General features: G+C 39.0%; 1 protein-coding gene across 3 annotated transcripts in view; it reads left to right on the forward strand.

Annotated features, from left to right (window-relative positions):
• Positions 1-25226, forward strand: part of usp34 (ubiquitin specific peptidase 34) — a 267373-nt gene that overhangs the window by 174049 nt on the left and 68098 nt on the right. For all 3 annotated transcript variants that reach the window (XM_048600750.1, XM_048600752.1, XM_048600751.1), the window contains exons 47-57: positions 3719-3891; positions 4584-4734; positions 4965-5043; positions 6178-6231; positions 11958-12053; positions 15698-15762; positions 15880-15955; positions 16086-16133; positions 17808-17873; positions 19852-19932; positions 20136-20221. In XM_048600750.1, the coding sequence (XP_048456707.1) occupies positions 3719-3891; positions 4584-4734; positions 4965-5043; positions 6178-6231; positions 11958-12053; positions 15698-15762; positions 15880-15955; positions 16086-16133; positions 17808-17873; positions 19852-19932; positions 20136-20221 (975 nt within the window). The remainder of the gene's footprint in view (positions 1-3718; positions 3892-4583; positions 4735-4964; positions 5044-6177; positions 6232-11957; positions 12054-15697; positions 15763-15879; positions 15956-16085; positions 16134-17807; positions 17874-19851; positions 19933-20135; positions 20222-25226) is intronic.

Here is a 25226-nt window from a genome sequence, read left to right on the forward strand (position 1 = left end):
GGGGCTCAAGGCAATGATTCTGCTGGCCCTTGTGATTTGTATCCTAGGATCCCAAAAGGGGTAGCTACAGAGATAATGACGCACTGGTTGTGATTTTCCAAAAATTTTTGGATTCTAGAAAAGTGCCAGAGGATTAAAAAACTGTTAGTGTTACCCCCCCCAATTCGAAAAGGGAGGAAGCAAAATGTGAGTAACTATAGACTGATTAGCCTAACGTCTTTTGTTGGAAAAGTATTGGAATTAATTGTTAAGGAAGTAATAACATATCTGGCAAATCATAATCAAATCAAGCAGAGTCAGCATGGCTTCATTAAAAAGAGATCATGTCCAACTAATATTTTAGAGTTCTTTGAGTAAGTCTCAATTGGAGTGGGTAGAAGGGAACCTGATTTTGGACTTCCAGAAGGCATTCAACAAGGTACCTCAGAAAAGTCATAAGATAAGAGCCCTGGCTTTGGAGGTACTATATTGGTATGGATAGGAAAGTCGCTGATGGCAGGAAACAGTGAGTGGGGATAAAGAGTTCTTTTTCAGGTTAGTAACCTGTGAACAATGGACAGGTATCAATATTGGGGCCACAACTGTTTACAGTATATATTGATGACTTTGAGGAAGGAAGTGAATGTACCGCAGCCAGTTTTGCAGATTATACAAAAATGGATGGTAAAGCAGGTTGTGAAGGGATAGAAGCAGTTTACAGACTGATGTTCATAGGTCAAGTAAGTGGGCAACAAGTTGTATGATGTGGCAAAATATGAAGTTGTTCATTTTGAAGGGGAGCATGAAAGAACAGAATGTTATTTAAATGGAGAAAAACTGCAGAATGCTGCAACACAAAAGGGACGTGGTGGTACTTATACATGAAATGTGAGCTGTAGCCAGCAGGTGATTAGGAAGGCTGATGAAATGTTGGCCTTTATTTCAAAGGGATTGCAGTATTAAAATAGGGAAGTTGTACTGCAACTGTACAAGATACTGGTGAGACCACATCTGGAAAGCAGTTTTGGTCCCCTTATTTAAGGAAAGATTATTTCATTGGGGACAGTTCAGACAAGGTTCATTAGGATGATCTTTGGTATAGAAGGATTGCCTTATGAGCAAAGGCTAAATAGGTTGGAATTCTACTCATTGGAATTTAGAAGAATGGAATTTGATCTCAGTGAAGCATATAGGATTCTCAAGGGGCTTGACAGGGTAAATGCTGAGAGGATGTTTCCCGTTATAGGAGAGTCTGAGACCAGAGGGCATAGTCTCAGAATAAAGTAGCACCAATTTAAGACTGATGAGAGAGAATTTCTTCTCTGAGGATTGAAAGTCTTTAGAACTCATTGCCACAGAGAGCTGTGGGGATAGTATCTTTGCGTATATTAAGTCTGAGAGAGTTGGATGGATAGATCGATTCTTGATCAGGAGGTGGGAATCAAGGGTTATGGAGAAAATGCAGAAAAGTGGATGTGAGAAATATCAGATCAGCCATGATCCTGTTATATAACAACAGGTTTGAGGGGCCAAATGGCCTACTCCTGGCCCTATTTCTTATAGTATGTTTATGCAGAGAAGCAGGCAGAAGACAGGAAATTTATAGGTTGGTTAGCCTGGGCTCAGTCGTTTGATAAGATTTTGGAGTCCATTATTAAGGATGAGATTGCAGAATACTTGGAAGTGCACAGTGAAATAGGGCTGAGTCAGCAAGGTTTCAGCAGGAGGAGATAATGCTTGACAGATCTGTTTAAGTTCTTTGAGGAGGTAACGAGCATGTTAGACAAAGTATAGCCATTGGACATGATCTATTGGACTTCCAGAAGGCCTTTGACAAGGTGCCGCATGGGATGCTGCTAAATAAGATCAAGCCCATGATGTTGGATTGGCTAGAAGATTGGTTAATTGGCAGAAGGCAGAGATTGGGCATGAAGGAACTGAACCTTTGTTGCCAAGTTTGCAGATAACATAAAGATAGGTGGAGGGAGAGGGACTGTTGAGCCAGCAAGGAGGCTGCTGATGGACTTGGACAGGCTAGGAGAGTGGACAGATAAGTGACATGGAGTACAATGTAGCCAAGTGTGAGATTATGCACTTTGGTAGGAAGAATAGAGGTGTAGATGTTTTCTAAATGAGGAAAGCTTTTGGAAATCTGAGGCACAAAAGGACTAGGGAGTCCCAGTTCAGAATTCTCGTAAGGTTAACATGCAGGTTCAGTTGGCATTTACAAAGGCAAATACAATGTTAGCATTCGTCTCGAGAAGGCTAGAATGCCAGAGCAGAGGTGTACTGCTGAGGCTGTGTAAGGCTCTGGTCAGACCACATTTTGGAATACTATAAGCAGTTTTGAGCCCCATATCTAAGGAAGGATGTGTTGGCCTTGGAGGTCTAGAGAAGGATTACAAGAATGATCCTGTGAATGAAGGGCTTGTCGTGCGAGGAGTGGTTGAGGACTTGGGGTCTGTAATTGATAGAATTTACAAGGATGAGGGGGGATCTGATTGAAACTTAGAGGATACTGAGAGGCCTGGATAAAGTGCATGTATAGAAGATGTTTCCACTAGTAGGAGAGACTGGGAGGGCACAGCCTGAAAGTGGAGGGACAAACCTTTAGAACTGAGATGAGGAGGAATTTCTTCATCCAGACGGTGGTGAATCTGTGGAACTTTTGTTGCTGCAGAAGGCTGTGGAGGCCAGGTCATTGAATGTATTTGAAACAGAGACAGATAAGGTCTTGATTAGTAAGGGGATCAAGAGTTATGGGAAGAAGGCAGGAGAATGGGATTGAGAATGTTTCAAACATGATCGATTGACGGAGCCAACTCAATGGGCTGAATTGCCTAATTCTGCTCCCATATCTCATGGTCTTACAGATAAGTGCAAGCTGACAGATGAGTGTAGGGGAGGCAATGGCCTATTAGTATAATCGCTGGACTCTTATTCCAGAGGCCCAGGTCATGTTCTGGGGACATGGGTTTGAATCCCACCACGGCAGATGGTGGCATTTGAATTTAATAAAAATCTGGAATTAAGAGTCTAATGATGACTGTGAATCCATTGCCAATTGTCAAAAAAAATCCATCTGGCTAACTAATGTCCTTTAGGGAAGGAAATTGCTATCTTTACCTGGTCTGGCCTACATGTGACTCCAGACCGTCAGCAATGTGGTTGACTCGTAACTGCCCTCTGGCCAATTAGGGATGGGTAACAAACACTGGCCTAGCCAGCGATGCCATCTTCCCATGAATGAATAAAGGAAAAAAAAGCTGAAAGGTTTTGACTTTGTTTCTGTCTCTTTCTAGCAATATTTAAGCTCTGTACCACAACCAGTTAATTGTATTTTTAAATCAATAAGCATGAACATTCAACAGCGTAATTGATAATAGTTGTTAAGTAATAAAAATCATTGATCTTTGGAAAAACCTGTGTAAACTGTTTTACATATTATGGAATGATTCCAGTGATGTTACTGTTGCAGTATTTTCCGCTGCTCCACACTGCGACCATGGTTTTCCATCTGCAACTTTTATTTGTGTGAAAGAGGAAAACGTGTGTATCAGGAACGGATGTCTTTACATGAGAAATTAACTGTATTGGCTTTTAAATCAAACAGAATTTCTCTTAAAAGAAAAACTAACACAGACCTGCACTACCAACGGATTTAGTTCCAATGTACACTTGGAATGAAAGATATGTACATTTTTCCCCATGTGATTACTTCTTTTTGTGTCTGTCACAGGGCTTGTTTCAAGAAATTGCCTCGAATCTTAAGTTTCAATACCATGCGTTATACTTTCAATATGGTTACAATGATGAAAGAAAAAGTCAATACCCACTTCTCTTTTCCTCTGCGACTTGACATGACTCCTTACACTGAAGATTATCTTATGGGCAAAAATGACCGTATAGATGGTACTGTAATGGCTTTATTTGGTTTAATAATACAGCTTGACTGCAAATAGAGATGATGTGTCATTCACCTTTCTCTGATTTTTCTGGTAACTGATTTGGTGGTAGTTGTAATGGCAGTTTCCAAGATATAAACCAGTTTCTTAGAGTTTCAGTACTTCATGCTAATTGAGATTTTCTTTTGATTGTTTTGTACATGCTGAAATTGAGCTTTTGATGCAAAATGTTAGTGTTATACCTATACTTTTTCTTTTAGTGGGTTACTGCAAAGAGGTTAATTTTGAATCGTCTTTAAAAGGATAAAGGAAGCTAGATGTAAATCTGTTCAATGTTCTCCTCTAGTCCTTGCTAATGCATGCGTTTTTGGTTAATAATGTAAAATGTTGTGTTCTTGAACTGTCCAGAAAATGCACGTCACTGTATATCATAACTTGGCAGGAAATATTTGAATGATATTTACCTTTGTAGAGATTGAGATAGCCATATCCACTACTATGACAGAATAGGTTAAAAGACTGCATGCTTATGTCCTGGAGTTGTATTTTGATCAGTTTGATGCTGCTACATGCTCATTGATAAAGAAACTTCCAATGTTGAATGAGTTGAAACACAAGTCTTTTGTTTTTCTAAACATAAGAAAAACTTATCTGGCAATGTCACGCTGAAGTAAACTTTGTTTTTAATTGTCATTTTAGGTTTCAAAGAGAATGGTGAAGTTAAACAAAGTGAAAGCTTTGAGTATGATTTGATAGGCGTAACTGTGCACACAGGGACAGCAGATGGAGGGCATTATTACAGTTTTATCAGAGATATTGTGAATCTTCATGCTTATAAAAACAACAAATGGTAAGCAGATGTTTATAGTATCAATTTTCAAGTTAGTTGTATAGGCTTCTTTAACACTTCATATTTCCATTCTCCAAAAGTAGAAATTAACAGTATCTTCTTTATTGGCTTCATGCCAATTAAGTGAAACTGCATTTAACGTAAAGGCATGGTAAGCTTTCCAAATAACAATAGGTAAAAGAGCTAATACCATTTGTTTTAACAGCTGCAGTTTTTAAACCTCTCTTTAGGTATCTATTTAATGATGCTGAGGTAAAACCATTTGATTCTACCCAACTCGCCTCTGAATGCTTTGGTGGAGAAATGACAGTAAGTTCTAGATTTTTTTTCTAAATGTTTCACACCAGAAAGTGGCAGGATTACTCAATTTTTGGCATTTACTTTGCTATCCATTTAAGAACATCATTATGTACATTTATTTAGGGTTAATTTTAATGAAAATTACCAGATACATTTAATATCCAGTTTTAAGAACTCTGGTGGTTTTGGGGCTTCGCCGCTTGACTAAGGGGAGGTTTGTTTTCGAAACTGGATCGACAACACCGTCGATAAAAATAATGTGTGCCACATCTAAAATATCAAAATGTTTCTGGTCTCCCAAGAGTTAGCTACTTTAATCCAGGTTGAAAAAGGTACTGCGTTTAATATCAGTGCTCTGGAGCAAGGCGGGGAGTTAGCTGTCATGGTTCCTGCAGCTGATTGATATCCAATGATCTCTGTTGAGCTTATTTGGGAAATTCCCAGGGGAGGATAGGATTAGGAGCAGTTGCTCCAACACCGTCAAGTCCCAAGCAAGTAGTCTGCAAACTCTCATTAGACAGTCTCTTTTATAGAAATGTTTAAAAATGCCGGATTCCTGGATGTTTGGGAATCAATCCCTTCAGGTGAGAAAGGGAGAAGTCTCAACAGAAAAGAGTCCTCCTTTACCTATGTTTTATTGTGAAACGAGATTATCTTTCATGCGCATTCTTTTTGATAGAAATTGCCCAAATATCTGATTTTAAAAATGTAAATGCCAAAACTGATTTTGTAACAGTATATTGAATGAAGCTATTAGTGTAAAAGATCTTTATGCTTTTTGTTGCTTCGAGAATTTATATACAAAATAATTTTGATCCTTTTGATTATCCTGTAATCCTGATCACAAGTATTCTCACTTTGCATCATTCTGTACAAGCAAACTGTTATACATTTTAGAGTAATGTTCATTAATCAGTGCTTTTGTTACTTAAACCTCTTCCTGACCTCACTCTGACATCACTTGAACTTTGCATTTTCTCCAGCTATTTGATGCAATTGAGCTTGTTTGCCATCTTCTATTTGGTATCCAGGTAGCATGTTTCTGTGCAGCAAACATATAATACCTCAGGGCTTTGCTTATGTTTCTTGTCAACTTTCAGGACTTTGAATTATGCAAAAATTTATTTTTTCTATTTTGTTTAGACCAAGACATATGATTCTGTCACTGACAAGTTCATGGACTTTTCCTTTGAAAAGGTAAATCTTTTTGGAGAATAATCAAGATTTTTTCAAGTTTTTGTTTGGGAATGAGGAGCCTTAACTAGTACTTTGCAATCTTTTATACTTTTATACTAACAAATTGTGCATGGGTGCAGATATGGGCAGGGTTCTTAATAAGTGCCTTTTCTCTGCCTTCACGAAGGGGTTGGATGATGCAGTCATTCCAGTTAAAGAGGAGTGTGAAGTATTAGATAAAATAAACATAACAAGGGAAGTACTGGAGCTACCAACCTTATTGAAGGTGGATAAATCACCAGAGCCAGATTAATTGTATCCTAAGCTGTTAAAGCAAGTCAGGGAGGAATAGTGGATGCCCTAAAGATCAGTTTGCAATCCTCATTACCGGCAAAATACTAGAGAATTAGATTGTTATTCGAAAAGAGTATGAATGAGAGAATTGTCAGTCTGACTCAGTGGTGGGCAAATGACCAGAATCAGTACTGAGAGACAGAATCAACTATTACTTAGAAGGGCACAGATTGATCAGGAATAGTCAGCATGGTTTTACGAAGTGAAAGTCATGTGTTACTCAGTTAAACGATTGAGGAAATAACAGGAGGATTGATGCAGGTAGGGCACTAGATGTTGCCTACAATATTTTAATAAGATTTTAGTAAAACATTTGACAAGGTCCCACATGGCAGACTGGTCAAAAAAATTTAAAGCCAATTGAATAGAGGGAATGTTACAATTGGACCAAAAATTGACTCAGTGATCAGAAACACACGATAATTGTTGACAGATGTTTCTCTGAATGGAAAGTGATTTCTAGTGGTGTTCCACAGGGTTGAGTGTTGGGTCCCTTGCTGTTCGTGGTATGTATGAGTGATTTGGACTTGTATGTTGGAAGCATAATTGGGAAATTGCAGGCAACGTAAAACTTTGTTAGTTAGTGATAGTGAAGAGGATGGCTGTTGGAGTTGGTGGCAAAATGGCAAATGGAATTCAAACCTGAAAAGTACTAGTTTATGCATATGGGGAGGGTGAACAAAGCAAGCAGATACTCAGTAAACAGGACAATACTAAGATGGGTAGTGAAGGTAAAAGACCTTTTAGATGTGTGCCTACAGGCCCCAGAAGGAAGCAGAGGATGTTTGAGTTGCTTTCCTTCATTGGGTGAGGCATTGAATGCAAAAGCAGGGGTATAACGCTGGAATTATATAAGGTGCTGGTTAGACCACAGCTGTGGTTTTGTACCCTTTTCTGGTCACCAGATTACAGGAAGGACATAATGCTTTACAGTGTACAGAGGAGGTATACAAGAATTTCCCAAAACTTGAGATTCGCAGCTTTGAGGAAGCATTGAATAAGCTATGATTGTTTTCTTTAAATGGAGGAGACTGAGGTGTGACTTAATTGAGCTGCATAAAGTAATGAGGGGTTTGGGTTAAGTGGACATGAAAGGCCTACCCCGAGCAGAGAGGTCAGTTACCAAGGGCCACAGATTTAAGTGATTGGTCAAAGAATTAGAGAGGATGTAGGGAAAATCTTTTAGCCAGAGGGTGATGGAGAGCTTGGATTAACTGTCAGGTTTGATGGTTGAGGCAGAAACCCTCAGTTCATTAGAAAGGAACCTGGATCTGCAAATGAAGTGCTGTAACCTGTAAGTCATCGTGTTGGAAAGTGGAATTAGAATGGATAGCCAGTTTATTCAGGCAGTGAGGCATGATTGGCTAAATAGCCTCTTTCCATGCTATACTTTTTCATTTTTTAAAAATTCTCTTTCTTTCTCTTCTCTCCCACTCCAAATCTCCAAAAACCCCTTCAGTAATGAGTAATTGTCTTATCCAGGTAAATTACTAGAATAGGGGTGAAAGGCCTACCAGAGTGTCAGAATTAAAATGTTCTCTGTCAACTGCTTTATAAAATAAGAAGCTATATTTGTTCATTTAACAGAGATAAATGTAATTTATCTGCATTTTTAGAATTTTAATGTGAAAACAAATTTCATCCATAAATTGTAAATTCCTGTTTTGGAACTGTCCTGAAAAGAATGTAATTGCAGTTGTGCTAATGAGATGTTGTTTCTGTTGCTAATGATCATCTATTCTGTCACGTGATGTTGACTGACATTGCAAAGTGGAGTAAAGATTAAGGATTGAGATCAAGCAAGGTGCACTTGGAGAACGCTGTAGAAGGAAGGTGGGCTAGAGAGAGGGAGGAAGAGAATTGTGAAGGAAAGGAGTGAACAGGGTAAATCAAGGTTCATTATCCAGTAATGTAATCAAGCTTTCTTGAAGAAATAGTTGAGGAATAAAACAAGAATCTCATGGATGATTTTGTTAATTGGCTAAATAGCTGAGACTGCAACAGATAGTTGATGGAAGAAAGGAGACCAATAATGTTTCAGCTGGAAATAAATAAACTAGGTGCTTCCCTACAGCGATAGAGACTCTGGTTACAAATGCATATTTTCTAATGACCCAGTAGAAGATGACTTGCTTTTTGTCTGTTGACTTATCGAGGAAACCTCTAAGGGAGGTGATCAGAGGTCAGATTTTCTTTGTATTTTGAAGAGAGTTAAAGTTTCTGTTTTCTACTTGTTAGCTGTATGTCTCATACTGGGATCTTTGCATGTGGAGATAATGGACATGAATTTACATTTCTTAATCAAGGATATTAATTACAGCTATATTTTGATACATTGTAGAAACATACAGGTCAACTCGGTGTACAAGATAACTTTAACTTGATTTTTGGCCCCAAAAATCACTTTTTTTTTGCATACACTCAACCTGACTTGCTCATGTCTTTCAGCCGCAACATGCTATAGTTGATTTAGTGATCAGTTTCAAGTTTTCAACCCACAGATGTATGTTACACTAACTAATACTTCATAATAATTGGTATCAAGGAATCAAGCAAGCATTAAACGCTGTATTGCACAGATAGCCACGAGATTAAGACATAGCTTACAGAGGATTGAAGCAATGAACTAAGGAGCGGCAGATGGAGTTTAATTTGGTTAAATGTGAAATATTGCATTTTGGTAATACAAAAAGGACAGGACTTATACAATTAATGGTAGGGCCCTGGGTAGTATTGTGGAACAGAGAGACCTAGGAATTCAGGTATCTAATTCCTTGAAATTTGCATCACAGGTACACAGGGTGGTTAAAAAGGCATTTAGCATGTTTGTCTTCCTTGCAAAGACCTTTGAGTATAGGAGTTGGGACGCCATGTCAGGGTTGTACAGGGCATTAGTGAGGCCTCTTCTAGAGTGCTGTGTCCAGTCTGGTCACCCTATTACAGGAAGGATATTATTAAACTTGAAAGAGTTCAGAAAAGATTTGCCAGGACTTTGCCAGGGATGGAGCCTTTGAGGTATAAAAATAGACTGATAAGGCTGGGACTTTTTTCACTAGAGCATAGGAGGTTGAGAGGTGACGTCATTGAGGTTTATAAAATCATGAGGAGCATACATAAGATGAATGACAGGGGTCTTTTCCTTAGAGTGGGGCAGTTCAAAACTAGGGGACATTTTTAAGATGAGAGGAGAAAGATTTTAAAAAGAATGCAAGGGGCACCTTCTTGACACAGCATGGTTAGTGTGTGGAATGAATTGCAGAGGAAGTGGCGGATGCAGGTTACAGTTACAATGTTTAAAAGACATATGGATAAGTTCATGTATAGGAAAGATTTGGAAGGACATGGGTCAAGCACAACATGGGTCTAGTTTAGGAACATGGGCGGCATGGACTAATTGGACCGAAGGATCTGTTTCTGTGCTGTTTGACACTAGGACAAACAAAGTTGGTGATCATCCATGCCAGTGGTTCATTTTTATACTTGGCATATAAGTGAACTCCTGTTTTTGGATTGACTTTAAGGCTCCAAAAGACAGCTTACAGCCAGCATTAAATGTTTCATAAATTGTAGAATACATCTGTGAAATGGTTATTTATGATCAAACATGATAAATCTGTGACACTTCTTGGAATAAACAGAAATGATTTGTAAGTTTAATATTGCATTTGGTTGAGGATTTCTGTTGTTAGTTACAGGGACAGAGAATTCATGATGGGCAGATTTATACACGTGCTGGTCATTGGACTGGCAATATTGCCATTATTTCAATATACAGGTCTCCATCAAATGGACCAATGTTGATTTGCAAACTGGTATAGTCACTAAATACTGATCATGAATCAATCTGAGTTATTTGAGAACTGAATAATTTTGATGTCATGATGAAGCCATGTGCAGGATGAAATTTACACTGTGTATAATGTACCCCCCCCCCCACTCACTGACTGATATGTTTATCCAGGCTCTCCTGTTGAAAGAGGTGTTGGTACTTAAATCCTTGGAATCATTTGCTACATTACAAGAGGGAGTGAGGAAGACTGAAGTAATGGCAAATATTGTATTTGAAGGCAAAATAAATTGGCTTGGATAAAATTTTACTTTAAATGGTTACTTGGGCTTATTTCTAGACCAGAGCGAGGGTTGCTTCCACCTAAACATAATCCTGCACAACTACTTAACTTTCCTGTGACACAGCACATCAAGGCAGGAAGTTGTATAACTCTCACCTGTCTCATGTTCATACGCTGCTGCTATTTTTATTTTCCTTTTGGGCCCTATCATTTTCTTTTTAATGGTTCTGCTACCTGTTTCAGTTTTTTTTTTGCCTGCTTCGCTTATTCCTTTTTAGGAGGTGGGAGAGAGTAAATACCTTGGCTTTAGCAGTTGCCTTTTTCTTTCTTGCAGTCACTTCACTCACCTACTTCCTTCCCATTATCCCCAACCTTTACATCTTTAAACCATCTCTTCACTCTGGCTCTTGTGATTTCAACCCACAACCCACTCCACCTCAAACCTTCCATTCATATTGCTTTGGTATCATTCACCCGACTCCTGACCCACAATCCACAACTGTGCCACTCCCAGCCTAGACTAGTTTCTCGAGTGTGAAAGCCTGGAGCCTTGATTGCCTCCAACAATTTCCCTCCAAATATTTTTCTTTGCTTTCAATTTATTTAAAAAAGAAATGAAATAAAAGGATGGTTCACCTTTTTCTCTCTCTCTCTCTGCTTCTGATTCAAAGTTGATAGAAATTAGAATTGTAGACTCACTGGTATTACAATTAATCTTTTCAGTCAGTAAATCTCAAGTGCATAATTATTTAGCTTCAGAATTCAACCAGGATTCTTTTTGAACATTGGAGTTATGTTAAAAATTTTGGAGCATTTTCTTTCCTCATAAACCCTCGGTTTAATATACTCCTTAAAAATTTTGGGAACACAAAATCTGTGACAGGTAATTATGATAGAAATCATTTTTAATTAGTCTCTATTTTTCCAAAATGACTGGAGCTCGAGAAGGAAATCCCACAAGTAGAACTGATTGCACCTCAGCAAATTTTATTTTGGATAAGCCCTTATTGTTGAATCATAGAAATTTTATTTACTGAAAAGTTAGTGCCTGAAGAAATTTCTTGAACCATTTTCAATTAATATATAGGACCCTAATGGTAAGTTTATGCAATTGCTATTGAAATGCTGTAACCGTAAAATAGCAATAATTGTGGCACATTTAACATTACAAATATTCATAGCACCATCTAAGAGGAGCAGATTTACTCACAAATTTTCAATCAAACTGCACCCCCTGTACAAACTAACCTGTATTGGTTATATACATTACCAAAGGAAAAATGTCTGCGTTTTTACTCGGCTGATGCAGTATTTTGATTTTAGACACACAGCGCGTACATGCTGTTTTACAAGCGTGTCGACACAGAGGAAGAAAATGGGAAGGAGTACAGCTTTGATGTTTCACCAGAACTTTTAGAGGTATTGAGGTATTTTTCTGACTTGTTGACTATAGCTTATTGGAAAACGTGGATGGAAAAGTTTGGAAATAATGTTTAACTTAAAAAAAAAACACAGAACTGTGGGCACTGAAAATCTAACACAAAACTGAAATAGCTGGAGAAATGCAGGTCTGGCAGCATCTGTGAAGAGAAAGCATCAATGTTTTGGGTCCAGTTTTGGGTTCTGAAGAAGGCAGATTCACTGCACCCGAAATGTTGATTCTACTTTTGGTCTGCAGATACTGCCAAACCTGCTGGGTTTCTCTAGTTATTTCTGTTTTTGTTTTGGAAATAATGTCAGTGGTTATACAAACATACAGAAAATGCAGAAGCATTCAGTCTACCTCATTATATTAATTGTACACCCTTGTTTATCTTGCACATCCTTTCTAATAATGCTATCTCCCTAGGAAGGCAAGAAAACCTATGCCACAAAAACAAATTGCTGGAAAAGTCCAGCAGGTCTGGCAGCATCTGTGGAGATGCTGCGAGACCTGCTGAGCTTTCCCAGCGATTTCTATTTTTGTTACTGATTTACAGCATCCAGATTTCTTTAGGTTTTTATTTGGAAGTAAACCAATGGCTGATTTCAGAAAAATTCTAGGAAATTCTTCTATAACCCCTAAAGATGAAGTGCAATTGAATTTCCTTAAACACATCAGATCTCCTGAAAGCTCTACATTCTTTCAACTAAACAATTCTAAATTTAAGATGTGATCTGTGTACATTTCTTGGGTCAAGAATCATCAGAATAGACAGTGAAGACCCTAACCAGAAGTCTTGTGCCAATCTTAGGTTAATCATAGTTTTTGTCTTGAGCTATTAATTTCTATAGTGTCATGACAAGCTGCTAATGAATTTTGAGGACAATTATCTGATCACTTACTCTGCTAAACAGTGGTCCTAAAGTCAGTTTAGTAAGAAACTGGTATTGATTTGGGGGGTGTGGGTTTGGGGTCGGTGAGGAGGAGCACTGGGAGTTGGGGATGTTGGAAACTATTTGCTGGAACAGTTGAGTAAGATGACTGATTACTAAGCAGTGGCGAAAGCACTCTTGCTCCCTCTGAATCTACAGAAGAGCTTTTGTAAGCATTTTTATGTAAGGAAGATTTTGAAAAAAGAGTTTTTGGCTACAACAGCCCCTGAAGATTCCTAGGTTGGGTAGGTTCTTAGGTTGAAATGCAGTTCTTTACTTATTTTCTAATTAACTTGTTCAGAGATACTATCACACACCTCTGGAACAGGATGGATTTTGAACTTTAGCCTCCTGGTCCAGAGGTACAGACGCTATCTGCTATGCCACGAGAACCATGAAAATCGTACCCCGAGACAAATAGCCACTGACCTCATCAGAAAATATAAAAATGTTGTAATCAGCCTGTTCAGAGGTGTTGTTTACGAGCAGTACAGGCAGATCACAGTAAGCAAGGATGTACAGATCAAAAAAACATAAGGGCATACAGGTTACATTGCACAGGGCGTGCGCTAGGCGAGATCAGTGTTAGCAAAATCAGCATTATTTGAGGCTAGAGAGTCCATTCATCTAATAACAATTGGGAAGAAGCTGCTCATGCATGTGTTCAGACTTCTGTATCTTCTGCCTAATGGAAGAGGTTGTAGGAGATCATTACAGGAGTGGGATGGGTCTTTGATGTTGGCAGCCTTTCTGCAGCAGCGAGATGTGTAAATGGAGTTCATGGATGGAAGATTGGCTTCTGTGATGGTCTGGGCTGTGCACACCATGTTCTGTAGTTTCTTACAGCCCTGGGCAGAGCAGTTGCCGTACCAGGCCGTTATGCACACAGACAGTATGCTTTCAGTGGTGCATCCGTAGGAGTTGGTGAGGGTCCTTATGGACATGCTAAATTTCCTGAACTGCCTGATGAAGAAGAGGCGTTGTTGTGCCTTCTTGACTGTTGCATCTATGTGGGAAGTCCAGGACAGATTGTCAGTTATCGTCACTCTGAGGAACTTGATGATGCTCTCCACCGTCTCAACCTCTGTTTCATTGATGTAGATGTTCTCCTCCTTTCTTTCTGAAATCAATTATCATTTGCTGACGTTGAGAGAGAGGTTGTTTTCATTGCACCAAGTCACCAAGCCCTGCACCCCCCCCCCCCCACCCAACTTTGTGTTTTGATTCGTCATTGTTAGATATTCCTCCCACTACAGTAGTGTTGTCAGCAAACTTGTAGATGGTGTTTATTTGGAATTTGGCAACACAGTCATGGGTGTAGAGGGAGTACTGTAGGGGGCTGAGGATGCATCCTTGCGGGGCTCCAGTGCTGAATGTTATAGTAGAGGAGGTAGAGTTACCTATCTTCACTGATTGCGGTCTGTTATGACATACCTCTGGAGCAGATTGGACCTGAATCCACACCACCTGGATCAGAGATAGGGACACTGCCGCAATGCCACAAGATGTTTCATTACTACTTTAGCTATTTTTAATCAACCTATTCAGACACTAATACACACTTCTAGAGCGAATGGAACTTGAATCACAGTCTCTTGGTCCAGAAGTGGGGACACTACCAGTTCACCACAGGACCCCTCTCGTTACTGCTACTTTTCTAATACCCTGACGTGTTATCACATACAACTGAGCAAAATTCCCACCACCAAAATTACTGTGACTTTTTTTTTGCATTTTTTTTTAAAACCAGTAACCACCACCAGTAAAAACACCCATGTAGCCAATTTAGTATTTGCATACAAAGCTTGTTAAAGGCTATGCAAACCATCTAAAGTGAGGGGGAAGTAGGAAAAGGGGAAGAGTCCCTTATTACTACTTCGAGAGTGCACCTGAAACAGCTGTTACATTCTTTACAGATGAAAATGAAGTGCCTAATGCCTGTTTATGACGATCACCAGGGAACAATATTATTTATCATTTGAGGCCCATCCACCTGAACTAATTTAAAATTAGTCTACAACCTATCATTTGTTCTGAATTACAATAGTGTGTGTATATTTGAAGTTAATTGTTCCATTTAAGCCCTTTTCTAGATCATAAATGAAAATGATATTTACAACCAGGTCCAAGTCTTACACAGGGGCTTGAGCACAATAATCTACACTGGCACTAAAATATAGCCCTTCGAGAGCAGTGTAGTGACATTTGGATTGGACAATTAACCAATTCTCCCTCTACCTACTTGGTTGGATGTGGACGATCCTATGCCACTTATTTGAAGAAGAGGAGGAGAGTTATCCTTCCTGCCCTGGCCAGTATTCATCCCTTAGTCAGCATAATTTTCTGATCATTATTACATTGTTGTTTGTGGGAGTCTACTGTGTGCCAATTTTGCTACACTATTCTAGTGACTATATTTCTAAAGTACTTAATTTGCTGTAACCTGCTTTGAGACATTTGGTTGTAAAAAGCACTATATAAATGCACACCTTCTGATTTTGTCATTTCCACTATTTTACTAAACATCCAACATGATGCAGAGAAACCGTAATATTAAATATATCCAAGAGCATTCAATATATGCAGAAGCAGTGAATGTACGTTTTGAAAATGCAGCAAACGGTTATTCTTGAATATGTCTCAATTAGTGCAAATAAACCTCACCGCTAATTAACTCCCAGGATTGTTTTTGATGTCTTTTATTGTAGTGGATCTGGCATGACAACATGCAGTTTCTACAGGACAAGAACATTTTTGAGCACACCTACTTTGGGTAAGTGCTACTGGATTAGAATTTGATCTGCTCCAATGTAACATGTCTGGACTATTATAGAGAGTCACATTGGAAAAAAGAAACCAGTGCTGATTGCAATAAATTCTGCTTTTTCAGTTTTATGTGGCAGTTATGCAGTAGCATCCCTAGCACACTACCAGAACCGAAAGCAGTATCACTTATGACTGCTAAGGTAAGTGTTTATTCCATGTTTAATTTTTGCAGCCACAAACTTTTAGAAACAAATTTTTTTTTTTTAATTGAATGAAAAAGAATTGTCTAATCATACATGATTGTTGACTTGAATATTTCTATGTTTTAAGCTAAGCACCTCTTTTGTCCTGGAAACTTTTATCCATTCCAAAGAAAAGGTAAGTGCAAGTTTTAATTATCATAGTGCATAATGCATCATATAATCCTTGCAGGGTAGAAGCAGGCCATTCGGTCCATTGAGTCCATGCTGACCCTCCAAATAGCATTCCCCCCCAGACCCACCCCACCATCCCATCCCTGTAACCCTGCTTTTCCCATGGCTAACCCACCTAGCCTGCACATCCCTGGACACTATGGGCAGTCTAGCATGGCCATTCCATCTAACCTGCACATCTTTAGACTGTGGGAGGAAACACACACAGGCACGAGGAGAATGCGCAAACTCCACGCAGTCTCCCGATGGTGGAATCGAACCCGGATCTCCGGTGCTGTGAGGCACTAGTGCTAACCACTGAATCACTGTGCTGTCCCACAATTGCTCCCCTCCCCTCACACGTTCGTCCTCCTGCTCCCAGTGTCGCTCAGCAAGTCATGACCTGAGGTATCTGGGGTCGTGGAGTTGGGCTGCAGTTGCCACTCTGGAATTGTGCCAGGAGACTGGGTGAGGGAACCATCAATGTTGCAATTAAATATTGAAGATGTTATTGAGACTTAATTTGGCTGTGAAGCCATGTGTATATATGTGCCATTGTGTCCACACAAAGGAGAAAGGCAAAGCACTGATGTTGAGTCCCAGAATAAATAAGGGCATGACATTCATGTTAGAGGAACGACAGATTCTTGGCCTGTAACTCCTAATACAATGTGACTCCATGCTTGGAGGTAACTCACTTTAAATGTGAACCTGAACTAAGATTTTTGGAAACCAATTACAATAATATGTTTATGTCCAACATTCAGAAGCAGATGCCAAAACTTAAAGTAACATTATGAGCATAAAGCATGGATGCTTATCCCCTTCCTGCAACTGCTCACTGACCTTATTTCCCAAACTGATGTTGGCCTGCATGTAACTGAATAAAATTTGCCTAAAACTTGTTACCCAAACGTAACAAAATGGAATCCAGTTTTAAGAATTAGTACTTACCTTTACTTTTAATATGAATCTCTTAACTGAATGGAGTAGTGTACTTCTTTATACAAATGCAGTAAATATAGATATGGCCATCTGAAAGCCTGATGTATGTAACTGAGGTGCGATTCTAGTTTCTGATATACTACTGGTTAACCAACATCAGCTTGGGAAATAATGTCAGTGAGCAATTGCAGGAAGGGGATAAGCAAACATGCTTTATGCTCATAATGTTACTTTAAATTTTGGCATCTGCTTCTGAATGTTGGACATAAACATATTATTGTAATTGGTTTCCAAAAATCTCAGTTCAGGTTCACATTTAAAGTGAGTTACCTCCAAGCATGGAGTCATATTGTATTAGAAGTTACTGCTATCAACAGAGCATTCTTTAATATACAATTCATGGATAAGTGTCGCCTATAGACTCACTCCTGTTCTGATGCATTTATGCAGGAGGAATGAACATTTTGTTTGGTTTCTGTCACTTCTCAAAATTAGCTATTGTGATCTTGACCCTTGAAATGTTTGTTTATACATTTACTACTTCTTTTGAGGGGATGGTGAATTGGCCTGGATAATGTATTGAGTCAAAAAGATAAATCTGTTTCCTTCCCTCACATCATTGATTTTATAAACTTTAGATTACGGATTATGAATAACATGCCATGACCTGGTATTATAATTCTCTTTCTCATAGCCCACCATGTTGCAATGGATTGAGCTTTTGACAAAACAATTTAATAACAGCCAGGCAGCCTGTGAGGTGAGGAACCTAACTGATCTCTTGATAACTTCTTATACTTTGTTCTAAATGACTGTTTATAAAGTTCTAAAGGAAAAGATTTCCTGACTAAGCTGGAAGATGTGATGTTGCTGGAGCTTCACTGCTTCTTCTTTTGTTATATTTCAGAGACATCAGAATAACCCAAGCCACAAAAGATGGGTGCATTAATTACAAGAATCTGTTCTTTTTAAAGCATTGATACATGTCTAGTTTACTCTGCTTGTACATAACTCCACCTCTCATTAGACACTTTAGGGTTGTTATTTATGTATGTATTTCCTTGAAGATCAAGTTAAAATGTAAGCTTATGCTGTAGGGAGATCTCTCCAACATTGACGAAACATCTTTTCTTGACTTTACCAGATAACTCGCTCATTTTTATTCTTCACATTCACATAATAGCAAACAATCTTCTGTCATGTAGGACATACACCATTTTATTAAATGTAGGCATCTGTAATTTCATAATTAACAAATATAGTGTATCTTAAAAGTTTTGTGCCTTTCTGCAGCTAGAAATCGGATTGTTCAAGTGATTACTTTATTTATGCTTGATGATTTATTTTAGATTAGGAAGGGTCTTATCACACTAGATAAAAACTATTCATACATAATTGATTTCTTCTAAACTATCATTTGTTGATCAATAATTTCCATAACTGCCAAGTCAGTCAAGTATTTTTCTGATTAAAAATTCTTATAAAGGTATCTTGTCAAAATTTCTATTCGGTATTTTAAGAGCATATCTTTATAAATAGTTCAAGTAGAGATACAAACTAGAAGTCAATATCCCCTGAAAAATGACCACTATGTACATGAAAAACAAATCCTAAACCTTATAAGTAAATAGAACTGATTTGAATTTCATTGTGGCTTCTCAGATTATTGTACACTGGCAGTGCCTAAAAAGTTTGCATTGATAAAAATTGCACAGATATGAATGTCAAAAAACCAGTGAAGTCAGATTGTCTGCTGTAGCAGCTGGTGCAGTTCAAGGGCATGTTGCACACCCAGAAACTGGTTCTATATCTTTGAACCACTGTTCAGGTCTTAAAGTGATAGAAAAGTCTTAAGTAAACAAAAATAAAGACATTGTTACAGACTATTGTTAACTCCTTTGCTCAGCCAATTGACATCAGGTATGGTGGAGTCGTTTTTTTCTTGCATTACAAAAATAGCATCATTTCAGTCATAAGACCCTCTGGCAGCTGTTGAATATGTCTGTCTGCCCCTCTTCAGATCCACCATCAACTTCTTCACTAAGAAGGTGCAGCAGGAAGCCTCCTTCAGTCTTTCCATGCAGTACCTAAAAAGAGAATCCTTGCAGTTTTGTCTACTCTACCATGCTAAATCTTTAGTGTACAATCAAAAGTGATTTATCACAATCGCATTATCATCTTATCCATTTTTCTCATAGCTATGTATCATTACTCACAAGTGATCAGTCACTGGCAGACATTTTACGAGGACTAAACTCTGTTTCTGGAATATGGTTATGGTAATGAGGTGACCCGCAGACTTTGAGCACAATCCTAGATGCTCGTACTATAAACCAAACTCTCCACAGGTGCAGGAACAGTCTGGCTTAGCCTGCCTTCTGGCTCCTGGACCTTAGCTATGTTTTGGAACTGAAAGCACCTTGTTGGATATCAATTGCAGCCTAAATTGTTGCTGGCATGTCCTCCAAAATCTGTTCAACCGCAAACTACTGATTGTGACATACAATGTGTATTTTAAACACCTACACCTCATTCTTGACAGGTCTAGAATACAATTGCTTTCTGTCTGCATATTTGAGTTGAATATGATATATCTGATAATGGGATCAATGATAAAATTGCATGGATATTATAATTTCACCGCTTATATGAAATATGAAAATTGTAACATGGAACTTTGGTTCAAAAATTGTCTTTGTGTAATTTCAAAATTCTAACTTAAACTTCTATCTCTACAGTGGTTTTTGGACCGAATGGCAGATGATGATTGGTGGCCAATGCAAATCCTCATTAAGTGTCCAAATCAGATTGTTAGACAGGTATAAAGTGCTTTAGTTCACTTCGTGTTATTGTAACTAATGTCAGAATATTTGACCATTTAAGTGTATTTCAGATAGTGCTTTCATTTTAATTTGAGTGTTTTGTATCCTTGTTAATATCTTTGGTAATTTTTTAAAAATTTCAGATATGAAATAAAATGTGTAAAATCCTCTCCTTTTGCTCCTTACTTTGGGCTCTGCAGATGTTCCAGCGTTTATGCATTCATGTGATTCAGAGACTCCGGCCAGTGCATGCACACCTCTACCTGCAACCAGGAATGGAAGATGGGTAATGACAAAAATCATTTCTGTATCTCGGAATATATTTTGATTAAAAAATAAGCCTTGATTTCCTTCTGAAGCAATACCAATGCTTTCTCGTCCCATAAATAATCGTACGGTTAGTGTTTCAAGGCAATCTGCATGGGTGCTGCCTGATCCGAGTGTTTACAGCATTTTGATTTTATTCCAGATGTCTACAACTGTGCTAACTGCTTGTTTCACATCAATTTGTAAACAATTGGCATTTCTTCAAGTTTAACAGAGTAACAAGGTCAAAACCACCACTTTGCAATCCATTAGGAAAATGAATGCCCTAACCTTGGATTCTTATTCTCTCCCTCACTCTTTATTCATAGATGGTGTATACTGTGCTATTTAGGGGGTTGTTGGGGGTGGGGGTTGTGATCTTGCCAATGAACAAGAAATCAGGATGTAGAACATGTGACCAGCAACCATTGTCAGTCTAATGTGCAGTATGTAGGAATCTGGCTATGATTTTCTCCACTAGTTCCTGGATTTCTGTAACAAGTCTGTTTGCTGGGCAATCCTACAACTGATCTTCAAACAATCAAAACATACAATCATTTCCTAGTCCTGCTGAGAGTTTGGTAAGTTGTTGTAATTAAAGACAGACCACTGGTGATCAGAGGTATAGTTTCTCATGAACGTAGGGAAGGCAACAGGTGAGGCCTCCGACAAGATTTGAAGATGTTCAGAAATTGTATGTATAACATACTAAAACCCGAGGAGGCAAAAATAACTATCAAATCATAGTCACAGGAGTGTGGGAAGAGAACCTCACTTCCAGTCTTGCTCAGATGCAACCCGTACTTTTGCCAGAATGGTGTCAGCGTCCATTGATTTTGCACTATCCAGTTCCTGATGTTATTTCTTGATTTCACATAGAGTGAATTGAATTGACTGAAGATTGGCATGTGAGATGCTGGGGACCTCTTCTCGCTGATCATTTTTGCAAATGCTTTTGCTTTCTGTCTTGGACTGATATGTCATACCTAGCACAACGGAAGTTCATTGTGGTGGTCGGAGGTCCATCATCTCATCCCCTATAAAACCAAATGTCATCTCTGCAGGAGTTTCTCAGGGTAGTGTCTGAAGTCCAATCATCTTCAGCTGCTTCTCTTCATTGTGAAATCAGAAGTGGGATATTCAATGATATCCTCAGGTACTGAAGCAGTCCATGTCCGAATGTAGGAAGACCTGACAATATCCACACCGAAAAGGCTGAAAAGTAGCAAGTAACATGCATGCCACACAAATGCCAGGCAGTGACCATGTCCAATAAGGGACAATCCAACCATTGCCACGTGACATGAATGGAATTACCATCACTGAATCTCCATATTCAACATCATGGGGGCTACCATTAACCAGAAACTCAACAATTAGCCATATAAATATATTTACACAAGGCTAGGAATCTTGCAGTGATTAACTCAGCTGACTCCTGAAGTCAGTCCACCATCTACAAGCCATAAGTCATGTGCGATGGAATAATCTCCACTTGCCCGCATGAGTGCGGCTGCAACAACACTCAAGAAGCGTGATACCATCCAGGATAAAACAGCCCACAGGATTAGCCCCATATCCACAAACATTCATTCAATCCAACACTGACATCGGATAGTAGCAGTGTGTATGATCTACAAGATGCATTGCAGAAATTCACCAAGGCTCCTTAGACAGCAACTTACAAGCCATTGTGGAGCTGGAGGAACACAGCAGGTCAGGCAGCATCAGTAGAACAGGAAAGCTGACGTTTCAGGTTGCGACCCTTCATCAGAACTTCATCAGAACTCTCTGGAGTTCTCATGAAGGGTCCTGACCCAAAACGTTGGCTTTCCTTTCCTGCTGTGTTGCCTCTGACTCCAGCATCTGCAGTTCTTGCTATCTCTAACTTACGAGCCATGACCAATGCCATGTAGAAGGACAAGGGCTGTAGATACATAGTAACAGCAACATCTGCAAGTTCCCCTCCATGCCATTCGCCATTCTTTCACTGTCATTGGATCAGAAACCTGGAATTCCTTCCCAGCAGCACTGTGACTCTATCTATAACATATGGACTGCAGCAGTTCAAGAAGACAGCTCAGTACCATCTTCTCAAATAGTGATAGGTAGTCAGTGTTGGCCTATCCCCACATTCCATGAGTGAATGAAAAACAAAAATACCTTTCGTTGGTATTGTTTATTGCAAACTTATTTTTCCTGTGCTAGATTGTTGTAAATGCTTAGATTGTTCAAAAGTTATTGATTTTTGAGACACAATTCCTTGCAGCAGCTGCTCCCTTCAGTGAAGCCCCCACCCAGCAACCTAAATCTCTTGCAGTAAAACTTGCTTAAAACACTCCATTGCCCTCTGTGCAGTTAAAATTCCAACTTTGTATCAAATTGCCGAGTACTTGCTCTGGCATAGTCTGACCTTGTGCTCCTTACTGACTACGTGTTTCAAACAAATCCTCTTCCATTTAGAGAGGCTCTGAGGGCCCTCTTGTGGCACAGTGGTAATGTCCCAACTCCTGAACCAGGAGGCCCATGTTCAAGTCCCACCTCTTCCAGAGGTGTGTAGTAATATCTCTGAACAGATTGATTAGAAAAATAGTTTTTTTTTTAGAAAGCCACTCTGAGTCACCAGCTAGCTGAGCACTGCTTCCTGCTGTAGTGATTAACAGCTATTGAACAAAAGGCTTTCAACTGATTGACAAATAAATGCCAGCCCTAGACAGGCCTCCGCTTAGCAAGACGGTTTAACTGATTTAAAAGTAATTATTTCTAGATTTTCTTGATTTTGCTAGATTCTAGAGAATGTTTCCAGGAATGAGAAATTTCAGTTATATAGGATTCATGAAATTGGAATTATTATCCTTAGAGAAGTGAAGATTCATAGAGGTATTTACAATAATGAGTCTGGAGAGAGTAGAGTGAAATTGTCCCATTGGTAGAATGATCAAGAACCAGAATGAACAGATATAAGATAATTGGCAAACAAAGCTATGTCAACATAGTATTACGATCTCAGCTGGGGTATTGTGTATGGTTCTGGGCATCATATTATGGGAAGGATGTGAATACATTGGAGGGAGTACAGGAATGGTTTACGAGAATGGTTCCAGGGATGAGGAACTTCAGTTATGAGGATAGATTGAAGTAGTTCAGACTATTCTCCTTGGAGAGAAGAAGGCTAAGAGGAGATTTCAAGAGAGGTTTTCGTAATTGAGAGTGGGCTGCATAGAGTAGATAGGTCGAAACTGTTCATGCTCATAAAAGGAGCAAAAGGGTGTGAATTTAGTAATCCGCAAAAGAAGCAAGGGTGCAGTGAGGAAAATCTTTTCTCTGTGAGTAATTACAATATGGAATGCATTGCCTGGAAATATGATGGAGGCAGATTCAATTGAGGCATTTGAAAGGGCCTTAGATGATTTGGATTAAAATAATAGTTTAATTTTAAAAATAAAGGGTATGGGGTAAAAGCAGGAGATTGACAGTAGATAGTGATGCTCATTTAACAAGCCGGTGCAGACCAAAGGAATCCTCCTGCACCATTACACTTCTCTGATTCTGTGAGTAATTCGGATCTGGAATACACTGCCGAAGAGCTGCGTTCCTTCTCAGTTTTTTTGTTAGTCTGTAGACCTTCAAGGCAGTGGCATCTGAGCCAGAAGTCAGTGTGTGTGGAACTTCCAAGCAGCTGCACAGCTTTGAACGAACATTGCCTGAGAGTGTGATGGAAACAGCGAGGCATTCGAGAGATAATTGGATTATTATCTGAAAGCAAAGAATATAGAGGGCTATGGGGATAGTGCGGAAGTGCCTGTGATGAATAGGTGTTGCAGAAAGCCAACACTGAAATGGATTTCGTGGCCTCCTTCTGTGCTGCAATCGTTACGTGATAACATGATCTTCCCCTAGTCACTTACTACTCTTTCAAGTTTTAATCATTGGACAGTCGAAGGATATCTCAAGTATATTCATGGGGCACACAAGGAATTGAATACTCAATCTGCTCCATGCACCTGAGATAACTTGTCACAATTCATTGTCAGACCTTTCAGAGACAACCTTTCAAATAAGGCACAAACTATGTGACAGCCTCAGCACTCTGTCCCAGGTCTAACAGACTCACCAAGCAAATGGTTTGCACTTTTGAAATTCTAATGTTGAAATACAAGATGACAAAATAGGGTCTCAAATGATTACCCTACAATTACGAGCACCAGTGCAAAGCCTGTTTAGAAGGTTAGAAGTCACACAACACCAGATTATAGTCCAGTAGGTTTATTTGAAATCTCAAGCTTTCGGAGCGCTGCTCCGTCATCAGGTGAAGTGAGCAGTGCTCCAAAAGTTTGCGATTTCACATAAACCTGTTGGACTATAACCTGGTAGCATGTGACTTCTGACCTTGTTCACCTAACACCGGCACCTCCGCATCCTGTTTAGAAGGTTGATTAAGAAAACCTCTCCAGGCCATTATCTGTTAAATTTTTCAGCAAATGAGGGCATATTTCTTGTAAAACAATGGAGAATTAACACAGTACACAACCAAAATGCAAATACAAAACTGCTTAGTCTGCATGTCGGACAAAAGGTTCAAGTCATTATATCCTACCCGGGGAACTTGGCACTCAGAGATATGGAGAGTTTGCAGTTAACCTAAATATTGAGAGATCATAACACCTGGTAGAACTACATGGAAAAAACACAGAAGTTAACTTGGAGAACTGGACAGTTATATAACACTCAGTACTCCAATTGTGCATAGAACAGATACAAAGATAAACTCTAAAATTGTTTCTGTGACATGTCTTCCTCAATCATCACTAAGAGTTTATAAAATAATAGCAATGCACTGACAAGTCAGTATTACTCAGATAATCAAAAGTTTCAAGTTCTTCCGTTATTATTTTGTGTATGAATAATTTTCACAATTCTAATGCACGTATTTTAATTCTTAACATGTTATTTTATCTTGGAGAAAGGGGATGTTGTGATATCAA

The sequence above is a fragment of the Rhincodon typus genome, chromosome 9 (assembly GCF_021869965.1).
Source record: "Rhincodon typus isolate 14 chromosome 9, sRhiTyp1.1, whole genome shotgun sequence".
NCBI lineage: Eukaryota > Metazoa > Chordata > Chondrichthyes > Orectolobiformes > Rhincodontidae > Rhincodon > Rhincodon typus.